General features: G+C 43.8%; 1 protein-coding gene across 4 annotated transcripts in view; it reads left to right on the top strand.

Annotated features, from left to right (window-relative positions):
* The window catches only part of CHD6 (chromodomain helicase DNA binding protein 6), a 188,861-nt gene that overhangs the window by 76,740 nt on the left and 90,137 nt on the right, over nucleotides 1-21,984 (top strand). For 3 of the 4 annotated variants that reach the window (XM_068264246.1, XM_068264244.1, XM_068264245.1), the window contains 8 exons: nucleotides 3,059-3,206; nucleotides 3,783-3,932; nucleotides 4,061-4,126; nucleotides 6,438-6,496; nucleotides 6,594-6,711; nucleotides 6,813-6,899; nucleotides 10,014-10,148; nucleotides 19,944-20,065. In XM_068264246.1, coding sequence (XP_068120347.1) covers nucleotides 3,059-3,206; nucleotides 3,783-3,932; nucleotides 4,061-4,126; nucleotides 6,438-6,496; nucleotides 6,594-6,711; nucleotides 6,813-6,899; nucleotides 10,014-10,148; nucleotides 19,944-20,065 — 885 coding nt within the window. Of the gene's footprint in view, nucleotides 1-3,058; nucleotides 3,207-3,782; nucleotides 3,933-4,060; nucleotides 4,127-6,437; nucleotides 6,497-6,593; nucleotides 6,712-6,812; nucleotides 6,900-10,013; nucleotides 10,149-19,943; nucleotides 20,066-21,984 lie in introns of those variants that run through there. The other variant, XM_068264247.1, reaches the window with a different exon arrangement.

Here is a 21,984-nt window from a genome sequence, read left to right as displayed (position 1 = left end):
GTACCGACTCCACAGCCCTGGCAGTATCGTCACGTATAGGTACGATACACTTATATAGATATATACTCACAAAGGTGGGTTGCAGTTCCTGCAACCACCATATAGGCCTGCAGGGAATTAACCGTCCCTGCGTAACAGCATTATTAAACTGCATTAGAGGCGCCTACACTCTATCCCCTATGCTATCAAGGCATTTTGTATTGACCTGAGGAAGCGGGCCATGACCCGTGAAACGTGTTGTCAGATTGCTTTTTGGATAAAAACTTTTCCAGTTGAACTGGTGTCTATATCTTCTGGAGAGGTAAGCAATTACTTCTATTTTTGTTATATAATTTATTTGTATTTAAAAATGCTAAAATAGAACGCACATTGGGCGCCTCCATCCTACCCACTACTTGTATGGTGTGTGGCCACCCTTAGGCCCCTTTTACACTTGCCTCACACACTTTTACTGCAGGGTAATGCAACAACAATGCAAGGCAATGGGGCTTAGCACACCTACTGCATCCGACCCGTAAGTGCTCGACTGGCCGCTGAGCCACCATAAAGTCATTAGCGTGTTACCGTTGGACTTCTGAGGCTACAGAAGGTGGCAGCGGAAGTAATTAATGGCAATGGGCGGCACAGAAACCGTAAATATGTTGGCAGCTGCAGAATGACGTGAATACAATGGCGAAGCTGGGAATCCCAGTGACGTACTTCCTGTCCAGCACTGGATGAGGGGGCAGGAAGGGGAGGGGGGGGCTGCACTATTGCATGTGACCCTGTCGCTGTACTCTGCTGCGGGGTCACATGTATGAGGTTTTCTGCGATGCGATTGAGGCGGAGCATTACACCGTAACCCAATGGCCAGGTGCATAACCGGCCTTAAAGTGACCACTAATGATACAATCCTTTTTTGTACAATCTGCTGAAATCACTTGAGTGAATATACTTTGAAGAGATATTTTAGGTTGTCCCTTATATTACATAGAAATGGTAAAATTTCATCATTACTGGGCACCATAACCGTACAAATTGTTTCCTCAAAAAAAAAAAAAAAAATGATCAAATCATCTTAACATAGTTGAAATATATTACTTATATATCTGGTATTACTTTGGTGTTTCCCAAGCCACTCCTCTGCAGACCTGTATACGCTTCATTGCAAAAGTTGCCTTGCTTTGCTCTCAGCTGTTATTGAGATGCGAGTGATTACTCCATCTGCCTTATACACAAAGCCACCCCAGCACTTCTACATATGTGTAGGATCAATCCTCACTGTGGAATGCATGTGTCCTCGTAGTAAAGTAAGCAAATCCGAGGTGTGAAGGCAGCAATACATTTCACTTCCTGTTTCCAGCAGACTTATGAACTGAAGTGCCAGACAGATGAGAAGTCTTTGACACTAAAGGTGGCCATACGCTCGTTAGATTAGCAGCAGCTAGATCATCAGATAGATTTCTGATTTATCTGATGTGTTTAGGAACATTTTTTACTAGGAACAGATTTCCAATAGATTTCAGGATGAAATCTATTGAAAATCGATCTGATGGCATTTTTTGCCATCAGATTTCCATTAGGCCCAATGCAAAATGATAAGCAATCTCAACAGATCGACCTTGTTTTTCCAGCATGTCAGATCGATTGAAATCGGCCGCAAATCGATCGATCGGTCAATCGATTTGCGATCGATCGATTTTGATCTCAGAACATCCGTGGATAACAGGAATATTTTGTACTGGCTTTGGAACACAGAGTATACAAGCATTCCGCAGAACTGCACCTGACAGGTCTAAAGATGCTACCACATTTCAAAATGTAACTTGGGATGAGGAAAGATTTTACAATGGGCAAACACTGACTAAATAATTTATAAATAAATATTGTAGAAATAAGCAATTTTATTCAGTTTGTCTTTAAAGGAAACCTGTAATGAATTTAAAAAAAATAAGAGTTGAACTTACCTAGGGCTTCTACCGGCCCCCTGCAGACGTCCTGTGCCTGCGCCGGGACAAACAGGACCTCCGGTCCCCCGCAGCAGCTCAGTTTCACCAAATAACAAGTCGACGGCCATTGCGTCGTGCTCCCATTGCCAGGAGCGTCCTGCGCAGTATGAAAAACCTTGTTCTGCGTTTTTAAGATGGTGGTAGGCTAAATTTGATACAGAAACTGAGACATTTTCAACAGTGGGTGAGGTTTAGCTAGATAGTACTGTTGTACGTTATATTTATAATGCTGCTGGTACAATCGTCAGTTGTTCTACCGTCTTTCCCCTAATTTAAGACCTACCCCGAAAGTAAGGCCTCCCTTATATTTCAAGCATGCTTGAAATATAAGGCCTACCCCGAAAATAAGGCCTAGCTGGGGGGGGGGGGGGGGGGGCTGTGTGTATGGGGAGGTGCGTGGACTCTTACCGCACCTCCCTTGTGGCTGCGTCCCCCTCCGTTCCTGGTAATTCCTCCGGTGGCAGCGGCATTGTAATGGATCTGTGAAGGCGCCCTTTGACCTTCATGCAGTACGCCAGGCCGGCTCTGCGCTGGCGCTCTCTTCCTGTCATCATGTGCGCCCGGCAGATGCGTCCCAGGCGCACATTGATTAATCAATGTGCGCCTGGGACGCATCTGCCAGGCGCACATGATGACAGGAAGAGAGCGCCAGCGCAGAGCCGGCCTGGCGTACTGCGTGAAGGTCAAAGGGCGCCCTCACAGATCCATTACAATGCCGCTGCCACCGGAGGAATTACCAGGAACGGAGGGGGACGCAGCCACAAGGGAGGTGCGGTAAGAGGCCACGCACCTGCCCATACACACAGCGTCTAGCCCCTCCCACCCCCGAAAATAAGCCCAAGCACACATTTCCTCCCCAAAAAGAATATAAGACAGTATCTTATATTCGGGGAAAGACGGTAGGTTGTTTTTTTCAGCTTGGATCCACTTTAATGACATTCTGTTACATGGTGGTTTATATAGTGATGCTATGTATCCATGTTTAGTAACCCTTTATAAATGACAGCAGGTATGATTCAAACTCCAGCGGAACTCATAGGAAAGCATTGACTTTGTGTGTTGCCTTTCAGCAAAGAACAGGGACCAACGCCGGTAGAGAAGAAGAAGAAAGGGAAGAGGAAAGTAGAATCATGTGAAGAGAGCATGGAGAGTGACATGTCTATGCTGAACTCAGCGTGTCCGAGCACAGAGGAGTCTATAGAGTCACTAGATAGCCAGGTACCCCATTACCCACCCTGATTATAGAACATACCATTGTCAGAGCACAGATGAGTCTATAGAGTCAGTGGATAGCCAGGTACCCCATTACCCACCCTGATTATAGAACGTACCATTGTCAGCGCACGGAAGAGTCTATAGAGTCACTGGATAGCCAGGTACCCCATTACCCTCCCTGATTATAGAACATATCATTGTCAGAGCACAGATGAGTCTATAGAGTCAGTGGATAGCCAGGTACCCCATTACCCACCCTGATTATAGAACATACCATTGTCAGAGCACAGAGGAGTCTGAGTCACTGGATAGCCAGGTACCCCATTACCCACCCTGATTATAGAACATACCATTGTCAGAGCACAGAGGAGTCTATAGAGTCACTGGATAGTCAGGTACCCCATTACCCTCCCTGATTATAGAACATACCATTGTCAGAGCACAGAGGAGTCTAATGTTTTTTACACCAGAGACTCATCCCAGTTACAACGTCTCAGACAAAAGCAAACAGATATTCAAAAACTGTAATATCTGCACAGTATTGAAACTAACTCTTTTCCATTTATTGCTTTAATACAGAAGAGGAGGTCTGGCCGGCAGGTGAAGAGGCGGAAGTACAATGAAGATCTAGATTTTAAAGTGGTGGACGATGATGGAGAAACCATCGCTGTATTAGGAGCCGGAAGAGCGTCTGCACTGACTGCATCCACACTGGCCTGGCAGGCTGAGGTCAGACATTTAGGCAATGTGTAAAGTCACTGCTTACAGTACAGGCTGTTGCCATGCTTGATGTAGTGTAGATTTGTTCTATAAAGTCTCCCTAATGTTGGGAATCACTGCTCTTCTGTATATTGTAGGAGCCGCCCGAAGATGATGCTAACATAATAGAAAGGATCTTGTCCTCAAGAATTGTTCAGCAAGAGGTAAATCTATTTAGTATTATTTTTGTCTACTTGTTACTGTTGCTATATTTATTTTTTTCCTGTGTATTTTCTATCCAAACAGGCTACTAAAACGTCCAGTGACATTTGTAACTCTTTGTTGTATGTGACTGTCAGATATTTGTGTTTTTGGTTTGGTCCAAGAGACAGATCTCTCTCTGACCAGAAAGACACCTGTTGGCCACCATAAACCGCAGGCCGATTTCCCAAGCATGAAATCTTTTGGGAAATGGCCTTGTGACACCACCTTGCCACTACCCCCCTAATGTTTTATGTCTGCCCCTTCGGAACCCGTGCAGTTATATTTTACCTGTCCACTGTCCTCATTGTACTTTCACGTTTGTGCTTTCACATGGTTCCCAGCGTTCTAGCACGGGAGACTTGTGTGTGAGGTCACACGCACACCCCTCATGCTTTATGCCGGTAGTCATGTGGGGCCCGAATGTGGTAATAGTGCTTGGACACTTAGCGTAGACAGGTAAAGTATAGCTGCACGGGGGGCGGGGGTTACATAAAACATTAGGGAAGACAGCGATCGGTGGTTTCTTGTTTCGTCCGCAATTATTATATGCCTTTACCGCCGCACATCCAATCGCGCATATTGACCTCAGATTTTCCAGCATGTCCAATCGATACATGCAACTAATTTAGGCCTGAAATTGTTACAGTTGTTGATCAGGCAAGATCTTGGCGGCACCGAGATCAGTTTTGACAATAATTATGAAATCCAATTGTCGATCGACCACCAAGTCTAGAGATGTATGGCCACCTTTAAAGGAACACTTTGATGTGAAGTCAGGATTATCGATCATTTTGCCCATAAGTTAATGTACAGTCAGGTGAAAGGCTATTTTTGGGATTTAATCAGAGAAAGGATTATGGTGACTCTACAATAATGAAGGGAAACCTGATCGGATACTAAAGTTCCATTTGAGCAGCCTGAAAGTTCACCCCCCACAGCTGGCTACTACATATTAGCCTAAGGGGGGTTCCATTATCATAGCCCCTGTAGCCAACTGCATCCCTGGCATACGCCCAATAACTTCATGGTGCATGTCACAAATGGGAAGGAACCTTTGCTATAAGCATGGTCACTGGATAAGGCAGGGCCAAGGGGCAGTTCTGGGGTGTCAAGGTTAACTTCATTGATGATATCTCAAGCCATTACCAAGAGTTTTAATTTTTTAAAATTATTTTTCATTAACCAAAGGAGTTTGTTGAAAACTATTAAAAGAACATTACATTAAAATGCTGTTGAATTGATGATGTATACAGGAATCCTACAGAAAATATTAAAAAATGCAATTTGTGCAAAGAAAAAAACGTAGCAACATTTGCAAACAGCACATAGTAAATGTTGTTATAAAGTGTGATGATATAAAACAGAGATTAATATTATTATAAATGCGGGTTGGTTGACCATTTGTCCCAAAAGTTGGAGTACTTTTTGGGGCAACCCCTTTGTTAACCAGCTTTTTAAATGGTAGTGTAGCCTTGATCTTGGACTTCAGTCTTCAAGGGAAGGGCTAGTGGGGATAGCCAACAAAAGGACATACACTGTCCCGTGTATCTGGCATCAGTGGGGATTGCCTGTTGCCGGGTATGTGTTCTTGCAGTTTGCTTGAGAAGCCAAGTGACTGGGGCCTAAATTAAACACTAACCTTCCCCACAGATTAAGTGTAGAGCAGCGCGCAGCATAAACAACTTACAAAAACTCTGTGGTCCCTTTCACTTCCTGCAGCTCCCAGCTACTCTGCTGCATCCACTCTGTACAGTTCCCGATGCATGCATGTGACCCGATGTGGGTCACATGACACGCCAGGAGCTGTATAAAGATGCAGCAGAGCAATTGGCAGCTGCAGGAGAGCAGAGGACCCCTGGAGCTTTTGTAAGTTTCCGCTGTGCACTACTCTGCAGAATGCAAAAGGCATGCCCCTATAGTTCCATCGTTGACTTCCAGTTAGTTAAGACTTCTGGCTGGTCAAGTTCTGGTTCACTGGGACTGTACTAAGAAAAGATGTATCATACTTGGGCAGATCGTCATCTGTAAAGTTTAAAATAAAAAAGAGATTGGGGTGCCCATGTTGTCTTGCAAAAAGTTAACCACCTGTTTCCAGAAATTCTCCAGAGGAGGGCTTTGCCACAGCAGGTGGAGAAATGTAGAGTTGGGGAAGTGAGCATTTTGGGCAGTATGCTAATGCATTGTGCCATTAACAAGATGTTGGCATCACTCTGGATATGTCGCCTGAAATTCACATTACTTACCAGAATACTCTTGTGTTTTGTCTTCCAGCACGCTTTGGGTGGAATGCCCGTGGAAGTGGAGGAATTTTATGTCAAGTACAGAAACTTGTAGGTCAACAGTTATGTTTTTTCCACACACTTGGATAATAGCCTCCTTTTAATTGCGTTGAATTTATTAGGATTGGTATGTGTTTTACCCTCACAGCTCATACCTCCACTGCAAGTGGGCAACTCTAGAAGACCTTGAGAAAGACCCCAGGATCCAGCAGAAGATCAAGCGGTTCCGTAACAAGCAGGCTCAGATGAAGCATATATTTACTGAGGTCAGCTTAACAGATCTCCTCATTTCTCGTTTTGTTGTGATGAAGACCTATGCCTTTTTTATGACGGAGTTGTTTCTGTTATCGTCATTTTTCTCCCTTAGCCAGATGAAGACATGTTCAATCCAGACTATGTGGAGGTGGACAGAGTGTTAGAAGTGGCTCATACGAAGGACACTGACACGGGAGAGGTGAGGATTCTCTGTCTCTTTACAGAATATAGTGAATGAGACTGTTTTGATAGGGTGTTCTCTACAATTTTTACATGTGTGAAAATTAGGGTACTGTATAGTATATTTTACACCACCATCTATACAGCAGCTTTTTAACAGCACCTGCAGTGGCATATATACAGTTACCAGGAAGTCCCTGATTTTCAAAAGAATTGCGTGCAGCACACACACCACAGCCGCCACACTAAGGTGATGCCCACACTAAGGCTCAACACACACCATACAATCTTGGTTGTTCAATCTTACCACTTTCATGTAGTATAAGAGCTTATCCAATCAGTCATTGAAGGTATTTTCAATCTGTTGGCCCTTATACTACATAGATTTGGTAAATCTGTACAACCAAGATTGTATGGTGTGTGTTGAGCTTAAGGCACCGCTGCACCAAAGCCTTCCTCCACGATTGCACTGCCCACACTAAGAGGCACACTGATACATCTAGTGATGCTTGCGCCGATCAAAACACATCTCTCTGATTTCAATCTGATCAGAGCGATCCAGTGGCTGCCTATATACGGCAAGCTGATTCCCGATAATTTTCAGTATGAAATATCTCAGGAATCGGTCTTGTGATGCCACCCCAAGTTCTGCCCGTGCATTGTAACCTCAGCTACACTGACTCCCACTCTCCTTCGCTGTCTCCCCTGACAGCCGGTGGCACGTATACCACGTGGCGTGTGTTTGACATCACATACACGTGCCTGGCCTTGCTTGGGAGGACGAGCAGACGAGACCTGGAGTCACCACTGCTAGAGCAGGTGAGATTTACAAAAGCATTTGGAGGGACAGCAGCCTGGGGTCCATCACGTTTGTTTGATGTCGCAATATCACGCGCAGTTACCGCTGCCCGCCCGTTCATCCACGTTGGACAGAGATTTTCCAGCTTGCTCGATCTATACATTTGATGGATTTCAGCATGAATTTGGTCAAATTGTTGATCTGGCATGCTTGTTGTAGCACCAAATTTCATACAGTTTGATAAAATTATCGAATCGGATGCTGGATCAAGCAGCAATATCGTTAGATGTACGGCCAGCTTAAAGCCGCACACAAATGCTAGGCAATCTTTAGATGGGTGTTTGCTGCCACCTTGGACAATAAGCTAGTGGAGAAGGATTAGATATTTTGTTAAACGCTGGTTTACCTTCGCTTCCTACTATGGTGACACCATAGTAATTGCTGTTAGTTGAACTTTCTGTTTCTACTCTGTAGAGAGCTTTCTGCAAAGATACCTAATGCTAGATGCACACAGTGCGTTCCCGCACTCGATGCGCCGCTCAATTCCTGTCGATTCGCGTCGACTCGATTATTTCCGACATGTCCGATTCTTGTTTTGATGGATCGTTAGGTCGATTTGGCATACTTTACATGTGAATCGACCTAACAATCATCGAAATGTGCTCGGAAATGCTTGGATATAATCGAGCGGCCGGTAATCGAGCGGCACATCGAGTGCTGGAACGCACCGTGTGTATCCAGCATTAGGAGTATCTACTACAGAGCAACTAACAAGGTCGGCACCCTTTGGATGTGAAGAGTGAACTCTGAACGGGGAAAAACAGGAAGGTTTGGCACAGCCCTAGGTACAGGAAGTCAGGAAGAACCCCCCCCCCCCTGACACTTAGTGAAATAAAAACATTGTGGAGGCTAGTGGAGTGCCACTGTTAATGAGGAACTGCAGTGAAAATAGCATAATGAAAAAAAAGTGCTTACATTTTTACAATAATTATTTATAAATGATTTAGTCAGTGTTTGCCCATTGTAAAAGCTTTCCTCGTCTTGATTTACATTCTGACATTTATCACATGGTGACATTTTTTACTACTGGCAGTTAATATCTGTGGAAAGAGATTATGCATTTTTAAAGGCAGTTGGAAACGGCTGTTCTTTTCCCACAATGCAACAAGGCTCCCACAGTGTGATGTCAGCACCCTGGTCCTGACGTCACACAGTGGGAGGGCTTTCACCACAATATCAGACACAGTGGTGTAGCTAAGGAGCCGATGGCTCCGATGCAAGTTTTACAATGGGGCCCCCAAGCATTCTATAAATAACAATTGATACGGTGCACCAAAAGCTGCCAATGGCAACTACATTGTCAGAGGTGCAAGAAGGGGATGGGGAACAGTTTGTTAAAGGAATACTATCGATACCCAAGAGTGCTAAAATGACAGTGTGCAAATAATGTCTAAGTAGCTGTGTAAACATTTTCCTACTTTTCATGTTCAATATCAGAGGCAAAAGCTGTAATTTATTGAGGGTAGGATTTAGCTATATTGGGACAAATCAATTGCAGAAGGGGTGTCTGCTTCAATGCACAGCCAGAGTTGCATATCAGACTACAGAAAGTAAATATCAAACATATCAAACTCTGAAAGCAAAAACAGTATGAAAAAGCTGTGACAATTAGTTACATTTCCTCTTCTCTCTTCAGACACTTCAGTCAGAAACACAGGACACTGGAGCTGCAGCTGTTGGGAGACCTCTTCTCTGTCACACACAGAGCTACACATAGAGTTAACTGATCAAGTGTGAGGGGAATTTCCCCTCTCCTCATCGCTCAGTCAGCCATCAGTTTTGGCGTCAGTAAAGTTTGATAACGGTAAACAAAGAAGTTGCTACTAAAATGTATACACCAGTACTTAGCAGCACTTCCCAAACAATTCCTGTGTCAATTGAAAAAAAATATGTGAATCGATAGTATTTACTATTACCACTATTCAAATATCCACAATGATTACCACTATTCAAAGTACGGTATCTGTAGAAGTGATTATTATGAGCAGAGGGCCAATAGAGAACTCGTACTGCAGTTAAGGGAGGGCCATTTGGGGCCCCTCTGGCCCAAGGGCCCGATGCGGTCGCAACCTCTGCACCCCCTTTTGCTACGCCCCTGATCAGACATACAGAGATGATCCGTTTGTGAAATGGAAAAGATTTCTCGTGGGAAATGGGGTATCAGCCAATGATTGGGATGAAGTTCAGTTCTTAATTGCGGTTTCTCTAAGTGTGTTTGATGATGTTTGTTGATATGTGTGATGTGGAAATATGTTTGTCATCTGTTTTTCTTAGGAAGTGACGCATTACCTGGTGAAGTGGTGCTCACTGTCCTATGAAGAAAGCACTTGGGAGCTGGAGGAAGATGTAGATCCCGGTAAAGTCAAGGAGTTTGAGACACTTCAGGTTGTGCCAGAGCATTTTCTTACAGTAAGTACATTTCTGCTTATGTTCCTTATACTATCACTACAGTAAAAGCAGGCAAGATTCTGTGGAGGCCAGAATGTATTGTTACTTTAGTAGTAGTGTAGACACAACTGATATCTGTGGTACAGAAAAACTCCAAACTTTTACAAAATGTCTCCTAAGTTTTGGGTAAATGAACAAAAAATTTTGCTACATCAAATGACTGTGTTTTTCTGTCCCCTGAAGAGAACTGAGAATCCGTTGGGTGCGTACTGTTTACATGTGATCTCCTTTACCAGCAGTCTATACATTATAAATGGCTCTACTGTGGTTTTTGCTTTCTGACTTGCATATCTGTAATCTGCTTATTAGGTTTATGTGTTGCTTTCTGTGATCCATTCCCTGCCTTTCTGATGTGCATGTATCAGATCACAGTTGTGTTTCTCAAGTAATACTTGTAATGGGCAGTAGCCAGTAGGTTTGGAAGAAGGCTCTGTTCACACTATTAAGTATTTATATAGCGCCAACATGTTACACAGCGCTGTACAGAGTATATATTGTCTTGTCACTAACTGTCCCTCCGAGGGGCTCACAATCTAATCCCTACAATAGTCATATGTCTATGTATTATGTAATGCCTGTATCATAGTCTAGGGTGAATTTAGGGGGAAGCCAATTAACTTATCTGTATGTTTTTGGGATGTGGGAGGAAACCGGGATGCCCAGAGGAAATCCACACAGACACGGGGAGAACATACAAACTCCTTGCAGATGTTGATCTGGCTGGGATTTGAACCGGGGACCCAGCGCTGCAAGGCGAGAGCGCTAACCACTACACCATCGTGCAATTTTTTTTTGTTGTTGTTCTCCTTCTGCTGTTTTGGTGCAAATTAGGTTTTTTTTTGTCATGCTCCCTGTCACCTCCTTTCAACCAAAAAGATGGCTGCCCCATGAAATCACAAACATTTGCCTATTCTTTTAAAACATGGTGGTTAAGAGAATATATAACCTATTTTAATTAACATAACTAATGTAACTTAATGACAGTATGTTTGTTAAGGCTGAAGTTCCACTACAGCTACACTTTAAACCATTACACCTGTGAAGGTTCTCAGTTAAAAGGTCATAACAGAAACAAAACAAAACAAAATGAATCATTAAAACTAGAAAATGGATTCATGGATCATTAATAAGGTAGTTTCAACAGGGCACCTTTTGAGAGCACACGTTCCAATAAGGGTCTTCTAAACCAGAAAAATAAAAGGTAGAACTATTTTTGAGGAATAAACTTTAAATAATATTTGTCAAACCTGTACTTCTGGACCACTAACAAGTCCTATGATACATGCATTACAGCTATATAGAGAACGCAGATAATTTACAATTTATAAACCTTTCAGTTTTATCAGATTATGCTTGTCTGAAAACACAGTAAAAGGCCTGAAAAAAGCTTTTTATGTGCCTAATAACCTCATTGCAGCTGCCTGAGCAGATGAAGAGTACTGTCAAATTTCACAGAGAGTACTTACTGGCAACACTTAACAAGAATCTTCTACCCGGTAAGGTAGAAATAACAGGTTATTCCACACAAAATTAACATAAAGAACATCTGTAGTGTAAAACTAATCCACCTGGCTCTCACCAGCTTACCAGTCGCTACAGTGGTCTTCCCTTCAGAAGCAGCAAATTTAGGCGCAAGTGGTTAATGGAAAATTTGGGCGCTGCTATTGTCGCTAACACAAATATCTGCTATTAGGTGCCAAAAGCAGAAATTTGAGTGCCCCATAAATAGTGGGCGTCAGGAACACCCTGCCCGAAAAATCACTCATACCACATTCAAGGGCACAATTTACATAAACCAACTCCTAGAATTCCTGTTGGAGCCATTAGGAAGAGGTAACAATGCACAAAGTAATTTAAGTTACTGCTAATTTAAAATGCTGACTGGTAGTACTGGTAAAGCTGCTTCATTGGCAGTCTGGCTACCATGTCAACACTGTCCGCTATACCGCAACAAACAGAGGAAAAACAACCGGGCACCAGTGCAAAGGGGCTTTCATTAAGCAATCATTTGTTAAAACCACTGCTGCATTCATTTTTATATTTTTTTTAAATGCCAATGCAGCACAAGGGCCATTGACCCGATGTAGTGTAAAATAGTCTCTGCTATGCTTTGTCTAAAAACTACAGTGACATAAAAACAAAAATTCTGTGGTGTCCTTGGCTCAGAAATTATGCCTGCCTCCCCATGTCATGGGTGGTACTTGAACCGCTAACCTTGCGGTTAGCAGGCAGTGACATTAAACCTCTGGACCATCTCATCCACCTGACATCATCAGCAGCTAAACTGCCTTATGGCAGGTGAAAGTGACAGTTTAAATTTTCCAACTGCTGTCACTCTCATAGCTTTGAATTTCTACTCAGTGGGATAATAAAAAAATGCTGCCATTTTACAAAAGTATTAATGTCAAAGTCCGAATACTTTGTATACTTAGTCACAATGTCACGGGAAGGGGAGGGGTGTGTGTAAAATGTTGAAACGGCGTGTGGGACCAACACCCAAACAAATTTCACCTATTGTTTTCAATGGAGAGATTCAAACTGCTCCCATTTTTACATTACTGATGCCAAGAACCCCAAAGTTAACACAGTTGGTTATTGGGTGACTTTGTTTTAGGGTTAGCAAGTGGGCGGAGCCACCAACTAATCAAATTTCACTCACTGCTTTTCAGTTGGGAAAGGAAAACTGCGGGCATTTTTACACTTTGAACTCCTGGCTTCCCAAACTTTAACGTGTTGGGCACTGGGTGAATGGGGTTAATCGATTGGCTGTTTTATTGGCCCACCTTTTTTTTTTCCAATCAGATTTAAAACATATACTGCTACCGTTATCACATTTGAAATGCCAAGCTTTCCAAACTTTGCACAATTACTCACTGGATGACTGTGGTCAAAATTTAGCTATACACAGTACATTTTCATTAACTTGTTTTAATAACATACCCGTGGGCTCCGTTTTTGGGCCCGGACCAAAACCGGAGCCATGGATACAACTGTTAAAATAGGGGCTGTCTTCACCCACTTAAAAAACGGATCGGTGGGCGATCCAGGGGATCCGCTTATGAAAACTGAATGGAGGGTCCGGATTTGAAGGGTTTTCACGTACCCCGGATATACGCAGGGGTGGTGAAACCAAATGCAAAAACACAGACAGCTGCGGACACAGAAACGGATTAGTTTCCAGTGTCCCAGCCCTGTCTGTGGGTGGGGAGGGGGCCGCCTTGCTGGAGGGGGTAGCAGGCAGGAAAGGGGGCAGCAGGCACAGGGGCTGGGAGGGGGGGGGGTCGCTTTTCTCACATCTCTGTACTTCAGTGGGCGGCATTGCAGAAAGGGAGGTGGCGAGCTGTGGAATAAGGAAGTGAGTGAGTTCCTCGCTCGCTGCCCAAATTATTTTAAAAGAAACTAGCTGGAGAGGGAGCAGGGAAGGGAGGTCCCAGATTGGGGGGGGGGGGCAACCCCCCTCCCCGCTGCTGTGCCCGCTGTCCCCCTTCCTGCCCGCTACCCTGTCCAGCATGGCGGCCCCCTCCCCACCCACAGACAAACGCAAACGGATCTGAAACGTATGCTGCAAAAGGGCAGCATGGATCCGTTTTGCGTTTAGGTTTAGAAAATTGGAGCCCGGACCACGGATTACATTCTGCAACCGTGCATAGTGTGGACCGAGCCGAAGTGGGTAAAGGCATGAGAATGTCACTAGCAATGCTAGTGTAAGTGTACGGATGGCTGGTAAAGAAGGGGAAGCACATGTAAACAGCAAGGATCTCTCAGTGAGGCAGAATAATACTTGCATTGCTAATCGGGGTGCTTTTTAATTTTAATGTAACACATTTAAATGGTCACTATGTTTAAATCCTAACTTCATGCACAGTTTTTTTTACATGAATTTGCTATAAAATTATTTTAGCTTCAGTAAAATTATGTTACATACAGTACATGCTGCACTCATTTATCCATCCTCTCTTCTTCAGAAACTTCTGGCTGCCTGGTCACTGCCTCATCCATCTTGGTGAATTTGAAGCCAGGCCTCTGAGAGTGGCAACCATGATAGGTTATCAGTCAGCTGGGAGGCTTCAGCTGACAGAGCAGTCCTCAGTCCTTTTGCACACTATGCCCATGTGACTTATGCTGGGTACACACTATGAGATTTTATGGTCGATTTACTGTCAGATCGATTATTTCCAACATGTCCGTTTTGCTTTCCGATCGATTGCCGAGCATTTTCCAATCGATTTCTGTTAACTTGAGTAGGAAATCGATCGGAAAATGCTCGGAAATCGATCGGAAAGCAAATCGGACATGTTGGAAATAATCGATCTGACAGTAAATCGACCATAAAATCTCATAGTGTGTACCCAGCAGGGAGGGAGTGGTTCAGAATGACTGGGTGTAAGCAGGCAGCTCCTAGGTCTTGGAGGAGGAGATGAGGATGTGTGAATTGGTGCACCAGTTTTTTTTCTCTTTTGTATTTAGCAAATACTGTTTTATTTGTTTTGTTTTTTGTAAGAAAACTTTTCATACAGATTTTACATTGAAAGGTTTTAATACAAATGTGTCTAAAAGTTGTGTTTGAATTAGGGTAAATATTTACTTCAGCCCAGGCCACAGAGGTGTCATGCCGCAGAGATATCCACTTTTATAAATCACTCTCATTAGTGATGTGTATATGGCTTCTGAGTTGATCTTGTGGCTGGCTGCAGAGCAGGTCGGTGTAGCCACAAATTGCTCCCAGGTGGCACTTTGTTGCTAATGAGAGACTAATTGACCACATCTGTTGCCAGCAGCTGTGTTCCTGGCATGTTGACAATTATCACCGGGTGCTTAGCAGATGAACAATGGTAACTTATCCTACCTGGCGGTGTGATTATTTCCGGATTTTAGGGTCTAAAAGCGCTGCAAATTTTGCACACTTTTAGACCCTAAAACCAGGAAAAAAATCATACCGCAGAGAGATCTGCGGCAGCCCCTGCACTTACCTCCCTGGGATCCAGCGCTGGAATTCTCCCTCCGTCCTCCCAGTGGCGATGTAACCCTGTAGTGAGATCGCCAACTGTCATCATAACCACAAACGGCAATCTCACCTAAATGACACAGAATCTCTGAGGGCCAGAAGAAGAATGGCTGTCAGCATCTGGATCCCGGGGAAGGTGAGCTGAAACGCCTGCTGCGCTTCAGGCTCTGCATAGACCTCCCGGCGGCTTCCCCGATTCAGGCTCGGGATTACCACTCCTGGCTCCTTTTTTCCACCCTGAGCTTGACTCAGGGGTTACCACCAGGGAAGGATACAGGGCAACTGTAGTGAGAGGGGTATACTGTATATATACAGTGGGATGCGAACGTTTGGGCAACCTTGTTAATCGTCATGATTTTCTTGTATAAATTGTTGGTTGTTACGATAAAAATATCAGTTAAATATGTCACATAGGAGACACAGACAGTGATATTTGAGAAGTAAAATGAAGTTTATTGGATTTACAGAAAGTGCACAATAATTGTTTAACCTTCTTAGCGGATTACCGCCGGAAGGCGCCGCTCAGCCCCCGCTGGGCCGATTTTCACTATTTTTTTTTTTTCGAATACGCAGCAAGCACTTTGCTTGCTGCGTGTTGATTCCGATCGCCGCCGATGTGCCGCTATCCGCCGCGTAACTGCCGCCCCCCGCCGAGACCCCTGCGCAGCCTGGCCAATCAGTGCCAGGCAGCGCTGTGGGGTGGATCAGAACACCGGATGACGTCACAACATTGATGACGTCATCACTATCGTCGCCATGGCGACGGGGGAAGCCCTAAAGGGAATCCCGTTCAGAACAGGATTTCCTTATGGGCGAGTGCGCCGGCGGCGATCGAAGGGGTGGGAGGGATAGCGCAGAGAGGGGGGGGGCATCATGTAGCTAGCGCTAGGCTAGCTACATGATAGGGAATTTTTTTTTTTAAATACTGCTGCGCATGCACCCTGGCGCTCTTAATAGAACGCCAGGGTGGTTAAATAGAAATAGGCAGGTGCATAAATTTGGGCACTATTTTCATTTTATTGATTTTCAAAATCTTTAGAAGTAATTATTGGAACTCAAAGTGGCTTGGTAAGCTCAGTGACCCCTGACCTACATACACAGGTGAATCCAACTATGAGAAAGAGTATTTAAGGGGGTCAATTGTAAGTTTCCCGCTTCTTTTAATTTTCTCTGAAGAGTAGCAACATAAGAGTCTCAAAGCAACTCTCACATGACCTGAAGACAGATTGTTCACCTTCATGGTTTAGGGGAAGGATACAGAAAGCTGTCTCAGATTTCAGCTGTCTGTTTCCACAGTTAGGAACATATTGAGGAAATGGAAGACCACAGGCTCAGTTCAAGTTGAGGCTCGAAGTGGCAGACCAAGAAAAATCTCGGATAAACAGAAGTGACGAATGGTGAGAACAGTCAGTCAACCCACAGACCAGCACCAAAGACCTACAACATCATCTTGCTGCAGATGGAGTCACTGTGCATCGTTCAGCCATTCGGCACACTTTACACAAAGAGATGCTGTATGCCAGAGGAAGCCTTTTCTCCTCCCACAGCACAAACCGAGCTGCTTGAGGTATGCTAAAGCACATTTGGACAAGCCTGCTTCATTTTGGAATAAGGTGCTGTGGACTGATGAAACTAAAATTGAGTTATTTGGGCATAACAAGGGGCGTTATGTATAGAGGAAAAATAACACAGCATTTCAAGAAAAACACCTGCCACCTACAATAAAATATGGTGGTGGTTCCATCATGCTGTGGGGCTGTATGGCCAGTGCAGGGACTGGGAACAGGGCCGGATTTACCATAAGGCACTGTAGGCACGTGCCTACAGATGCCTGATGATGGAAAGGCGGCTCCCTTCCCTACCCTAGTGTCCCTCTCCCACCTTCCCTATGCAGAGTCCCGAGTGGATTGTAAATGAGAGGTAACTCACGCAGCTCTTGGCATTCCACTGACCAGATCTCCCTTCATTCAGGTAGGCTCTTATGGAAGACAAAAAAGGGGACACAGGGAGACCGGGAACCCGATCGTGTATTATCCGAGGAATACCAGGAGTATATATATGTAATGAGAGGTATTATACTCACAAAATTGGGTTGCCAAAAAAACGGCAACCACCTTTCTCGCATGTGAGGAAGTACCGTCCTCACTCGGCCTTGCTTCTGATATTGTGGGAGGTCGCTACTCCAAAAACAGGCTGGTCACTGGAAGGACTTCCAAGTGTACACTCCCCTGTACAGGAGTAAAGAAGACTGGCGAAAGAGGTAGGAGACGCCCGTGGACATGTACCACTAATTTCAGATCAAATATACAAAGATTCAAATATAGTACTAAGGTTCCTACCTTATAGCAGTAAAACTCACTGGTAAGGCAGTAGTTAACACTTCGAAATTTATTTGGGGCACAATTGACAACGCGTTTCACGGTTAAGAGGCCTCTGGTGCCCAGGAACAGGATACTTTTCTCCCAGGCACTTCTATAGACCTGAGGAAGCGGTTTTAACCGTGAAACGCGTTGTCAATTGTGCCCCAAATAAATTTCGAAGTGTTTACTACTGCCTTACCAGTGAGGTTTACTGCTATAAGGTAGGAACCTTAGTACTATATTGGAATCTTTGTATATTTGATCTGAAATTAGTGGTTCATGTCCACGGGCGCCTCCTACCTCTTTAGCCACCCTTCAGTCAGGGGCATCTCTAGCTACCTTATAATTGGGGGTACCTCTACCTACTTAATACTGAGGTTCCTCTAGCTACCTAATACTTGGGGGCACCTCTAGCTACTTAATATTGAGGATAGCTCTGACTTCCTAATACTAAGGCGCATCTCTAGCTACTTAGTATTAGGTAGCCAGAGGTACCTTCTGTATTAAGGGGCACTTATAGCTACCTACGATGGGCAAGAAAACAAAGGGAGAAGTGACCGGTAGAATAGCCAGGACACTTGCTCTGCGGTTTGGTGGGGTTTGTAGGTTCATGGAGAGTGAAGTCTAAGGTGCCAGGACATCTGTGCCTATAGGCTCCTGTGATGTAAATCCGGGCCTGACTGGGAATCTTGTCAAAGTGAGGGACGCATGGATACCACTCAGTATCAGATTCTGGAGCCCAATGTCCAGGAATCAATGACAAAGCTGAAGCTGCGCCAGGGCTGGATTTTTCAACAATGACCCTAAACACTGCTCAAAATCCACTAAGGCATTCATGCAGAGGAACAGGTACAATGTTCTGCAATGGCCATCTCAGTCCCCAGACCTGAATATAAATATATATATGTATGTGTATGTGTGTGTGTGTGTGTGTGTGTGTGTATGTGTATATATATATATATATATATATATATATATATATATATATATATATATATATATAATATATATATATATATAATATATATATTTATTTGGAAATCTGTGGTGTGAGTTAAAGAGAGCTGTCCATGCTTGGAAGCCATCAAACCTGAATGCACTAGAGAGGTTTTGTAAAGAGGAATGGTCCAAAATACCTTCAACCAGAATCCAGACTCTCATTGGAACCTACAGGAAGCGTTTAGAGGCTGTAATTTCTGCAAAAGGAGGATCTACTAAATATTGATTTAATTTCTTTTTTGTGGTGCCCAAATTTCTGCACCTGCCTAACTTTGCTTAAACAATTATTGAACACTTTCTGTCGATCCAATAAACTTCATTTCACTTCTCAAATATCACTGTGCGGGTCTCCTATATGATATATTTAACTGACATTTTTTATCGTAGCAACCAATGATTTATACAGAAAAATCATGATGATTAACAAGGTTGCACAAACTTTCGCATCCCACTGTATATAAGACTGCTATATGTATTTCCTTTTAAACAATACCAGTTGCCTGGCAGCCCTGCTGATCTATCTCTACAAAATATGTTGTATGCTTATTGCTATCACTCTTAGAGAAATGTTCTTACTTTTGTGTGGGTAGAACAGGAAGTTTTGAAAGTTCTCAGTGGGACACAGGACAGCAAAAAAATCCAAATGGTGTTCCTCTAATGCACTACCACACTATTCAAAGCTTAAAAGGAACCCAAGGGGAAAGATATATATGCTGCTGCCATATTCATTCCCTTATTATTATTATTTAGTATTTATATAGCGCCGACATATTACGCAGCGCTGTACAGTGTATATATATATATATCTTGTCACTAACTGTCCCTCAAAGGAGCTCACAATCTAATCCCTACCATTGCCATATGTCTATATTATGAAGTGTAAGTACTGTAGTCTAGGGCCAATTTTTAGAGGGAGCCAATTAACTTATCCGTATGTTTTTGGAATGTGGGAGGAAACCGGAGTGCCCGGAGGAAACCCACGCAGACACGGAGAGAACATACAAACTCTTTGCAGATAGTGCCCTGGCTGGGATTCGAACCAGGGACCAAGCGCTGCAAGGCGAGAGAGCTAACCACTACGCCACCGTGCTGCCCTTATAAACAATAGCAGTTGCCTAGTAGCCCTGCTGATCTTTCTGGCTGCAGTAGGTACTGAATCATACACCTGAAACAAGCATGCAGCAAATCCAGTCTGACTTCAGCCAAACATCTGATCTGCATGCTTGTTTGGGTCTATAGCAAGACTTATTAGAGGCAGAGGATCAGCAGGATTGCCAGGCGGTGTGCATTAAAGAGAATAAGTAAGACAGCCTCCATACCCCTCTCACCTCGGGTGGCCACAGTGTACCATGTGACAGGTGTATCATTATTGTCATCCTCTTGTTTCACTAGGAGCGGCCTTCCTCTGACTTGTGGAAGAAGCTGGAGTGCTCACGCACCTACAGAAATAACAACGAGCTGCGGGAATACCAACTGGAAGGCATGAACTGGCTGCTCTTCAACTGGTTCAACAGGTGAGGCGGCCTGTGTAGGGGAGTGCTTGAAAATCAAAAGTATTTTTGAAGTTTGGCTGCAGGAGTTGGAAAAACTATATTGGTAAGGGCATCAAATCTGATTAGTGCCATGTTAGCTTGAGGAATTCTCCTAAAGCAACACTGGTTTGTGGAAGTGATGTCTTACTTCCTGTATGGATCAAGTATCCACAGAAGGCTCACATGCCACTTTCACGGGAACTTTTTATTGCTTCATCGCCATATACACACAATCCATCATAAAACCAGTGATCGTTTTGGGGCCACACAGGGTCCTCTTTGTCATGGCACAGCTACTCACTTGCAGCTGAATTATCGCAAATACCTTCTGTTTTAAAGAAACTCTGTAATGAAAAAAATCCTCTGGGATATACTTACATTGGGAGGAGGAAGTCTCAGGGTCCCAATTAGGCTTCCCCGATCGCTGTAACTTGGGGGAATCCAGTGCTGGCTCCCCCTGAAACCTCCTCGACAAGGCTAGACAAGTGGCGCAATATTTATCTACCGCGATCCTGTGCAGGTGCAGTAACGGCTATTCGTGCGGGCTAAGGCGAAAATAGTCCTTTGCGCCTGCGCTCTATAGAGCATATGATCGGGCTCAGCTGTTTCTGCCTTAGCCTGGACGAAAAGCCGCTACTGCGCATGCGCAGGATCATGGTAGGTAAATATTTATGTTGCCGCTGTTAGGGGGTCGCAGCGCTGGATTGCAGTGGACATTCATGTGTCCTTAAAGCGGATCTGAACTCAAAACTTCCTCTCTGCTCTAAAAGATAAGCACCCGCGTAATACCATTTAAAGAAAAACATTTTGTTGTTACCACTGATACAAATCCTGCAATAAATCTGCAGTGTCTATTTCCTGCTTTCATGGAAGCAGACATGGGGTTAACATCCTTGGTTTACAAATTAGCTGCTTTGCCAAGGCAGACAGCTGGCACAGCAAAGGTATCAAATTACAACTTGTGATTCGACACAATTGAGGGGGAATTAGACAGGCTAAACTCTCTAAATACATACAGGGTGCATTTCTCTGTTTTCCTTCTGTTCTGTGCAAGAGTTCAGGCCCACTTTAAAGAACAAGCGACACCCATGCTAACCTAGAAATAAAAAACACATATATAAGTAGATAAATACTACTTCTACTTACATAACACATGCATTGTGCTATCCACGTAATGATTCCTGTGAATTTTATAAAGGGAAAGCAGAAAATCATTTTCTAGGCTGTGGCCATCTTGCAAAGCTAATGCTGACATCATATCCTCCCTGACTCTTGTTTTCCCCCCTCCCTTCTCTTGCTCATTGTGTATTCATTAGCTGCCCTCCTCCCGGAGTCTTCAGACACTCCCACTGAGGTGTATACTAGGAACTAAACTGTCTTATCCTCCAATCGCTGATTCACCTCAGCCTTGCTTGTAAACACAAGTAATCAAAGGGTGTTTCTGATAAGCAGCGAGGCAGGGAAATAAATAGAAGAGGAGGAATATATTATAGATAAAAAGAACTCCCAGCATTCAACTCTTTGGCACGGTTTTGCAATAGGGTCAGTGCTCCTAAAGTATGTGATAACTACAAACCATAACAGCAGAAAAAGTTTTGCAAGTTTTGAATGCAGGATTAGCATCTTTATCAGTTAATACACTCAGACCAGTTGCTGTTGAAATTTTATTTTTATGGTGACAATACCGCTTTAAACATTTTTACTTTTCCATCTATCAAATATGCTGGAGTTGGTAATGAGCGTGTTGCTAAAAGTACAGTATCTCTAATCTACTGGATGCTAGAGGGCGCTGTTTACATATAGATAGATGAGTTTGTCTTATTCTATGACTGGAAGCTTTGTTATCAATTAAAGATAACTGCGTTCTGATGATTGCTCCTGAGGTTCATAAATGACGTGTG

The sequence above is a fragment of the Hyperolius riggenbachi genome, chromosome 12 (genome assembly GCF_040937935.1).
Source record: "Hyperolius riggenbachi isolate aHypRig1 chromosome 12, aHypRig1.pri, whole genome shotgun sequence".
In the NCBI taxonomy this organism is placed as follows: domain Eukaryota; kingdom Metazoa; phylum Chordata; class Amphibia; order Anura; family Hyperoliidae; genus Hyperolius; species Hyperolius riggenbachi.
The sequence above is the reverse complement of the archived record's forward strand: the minus strand, read 5'-3'. Positions and strand labels throughout refer to the sequence as shown.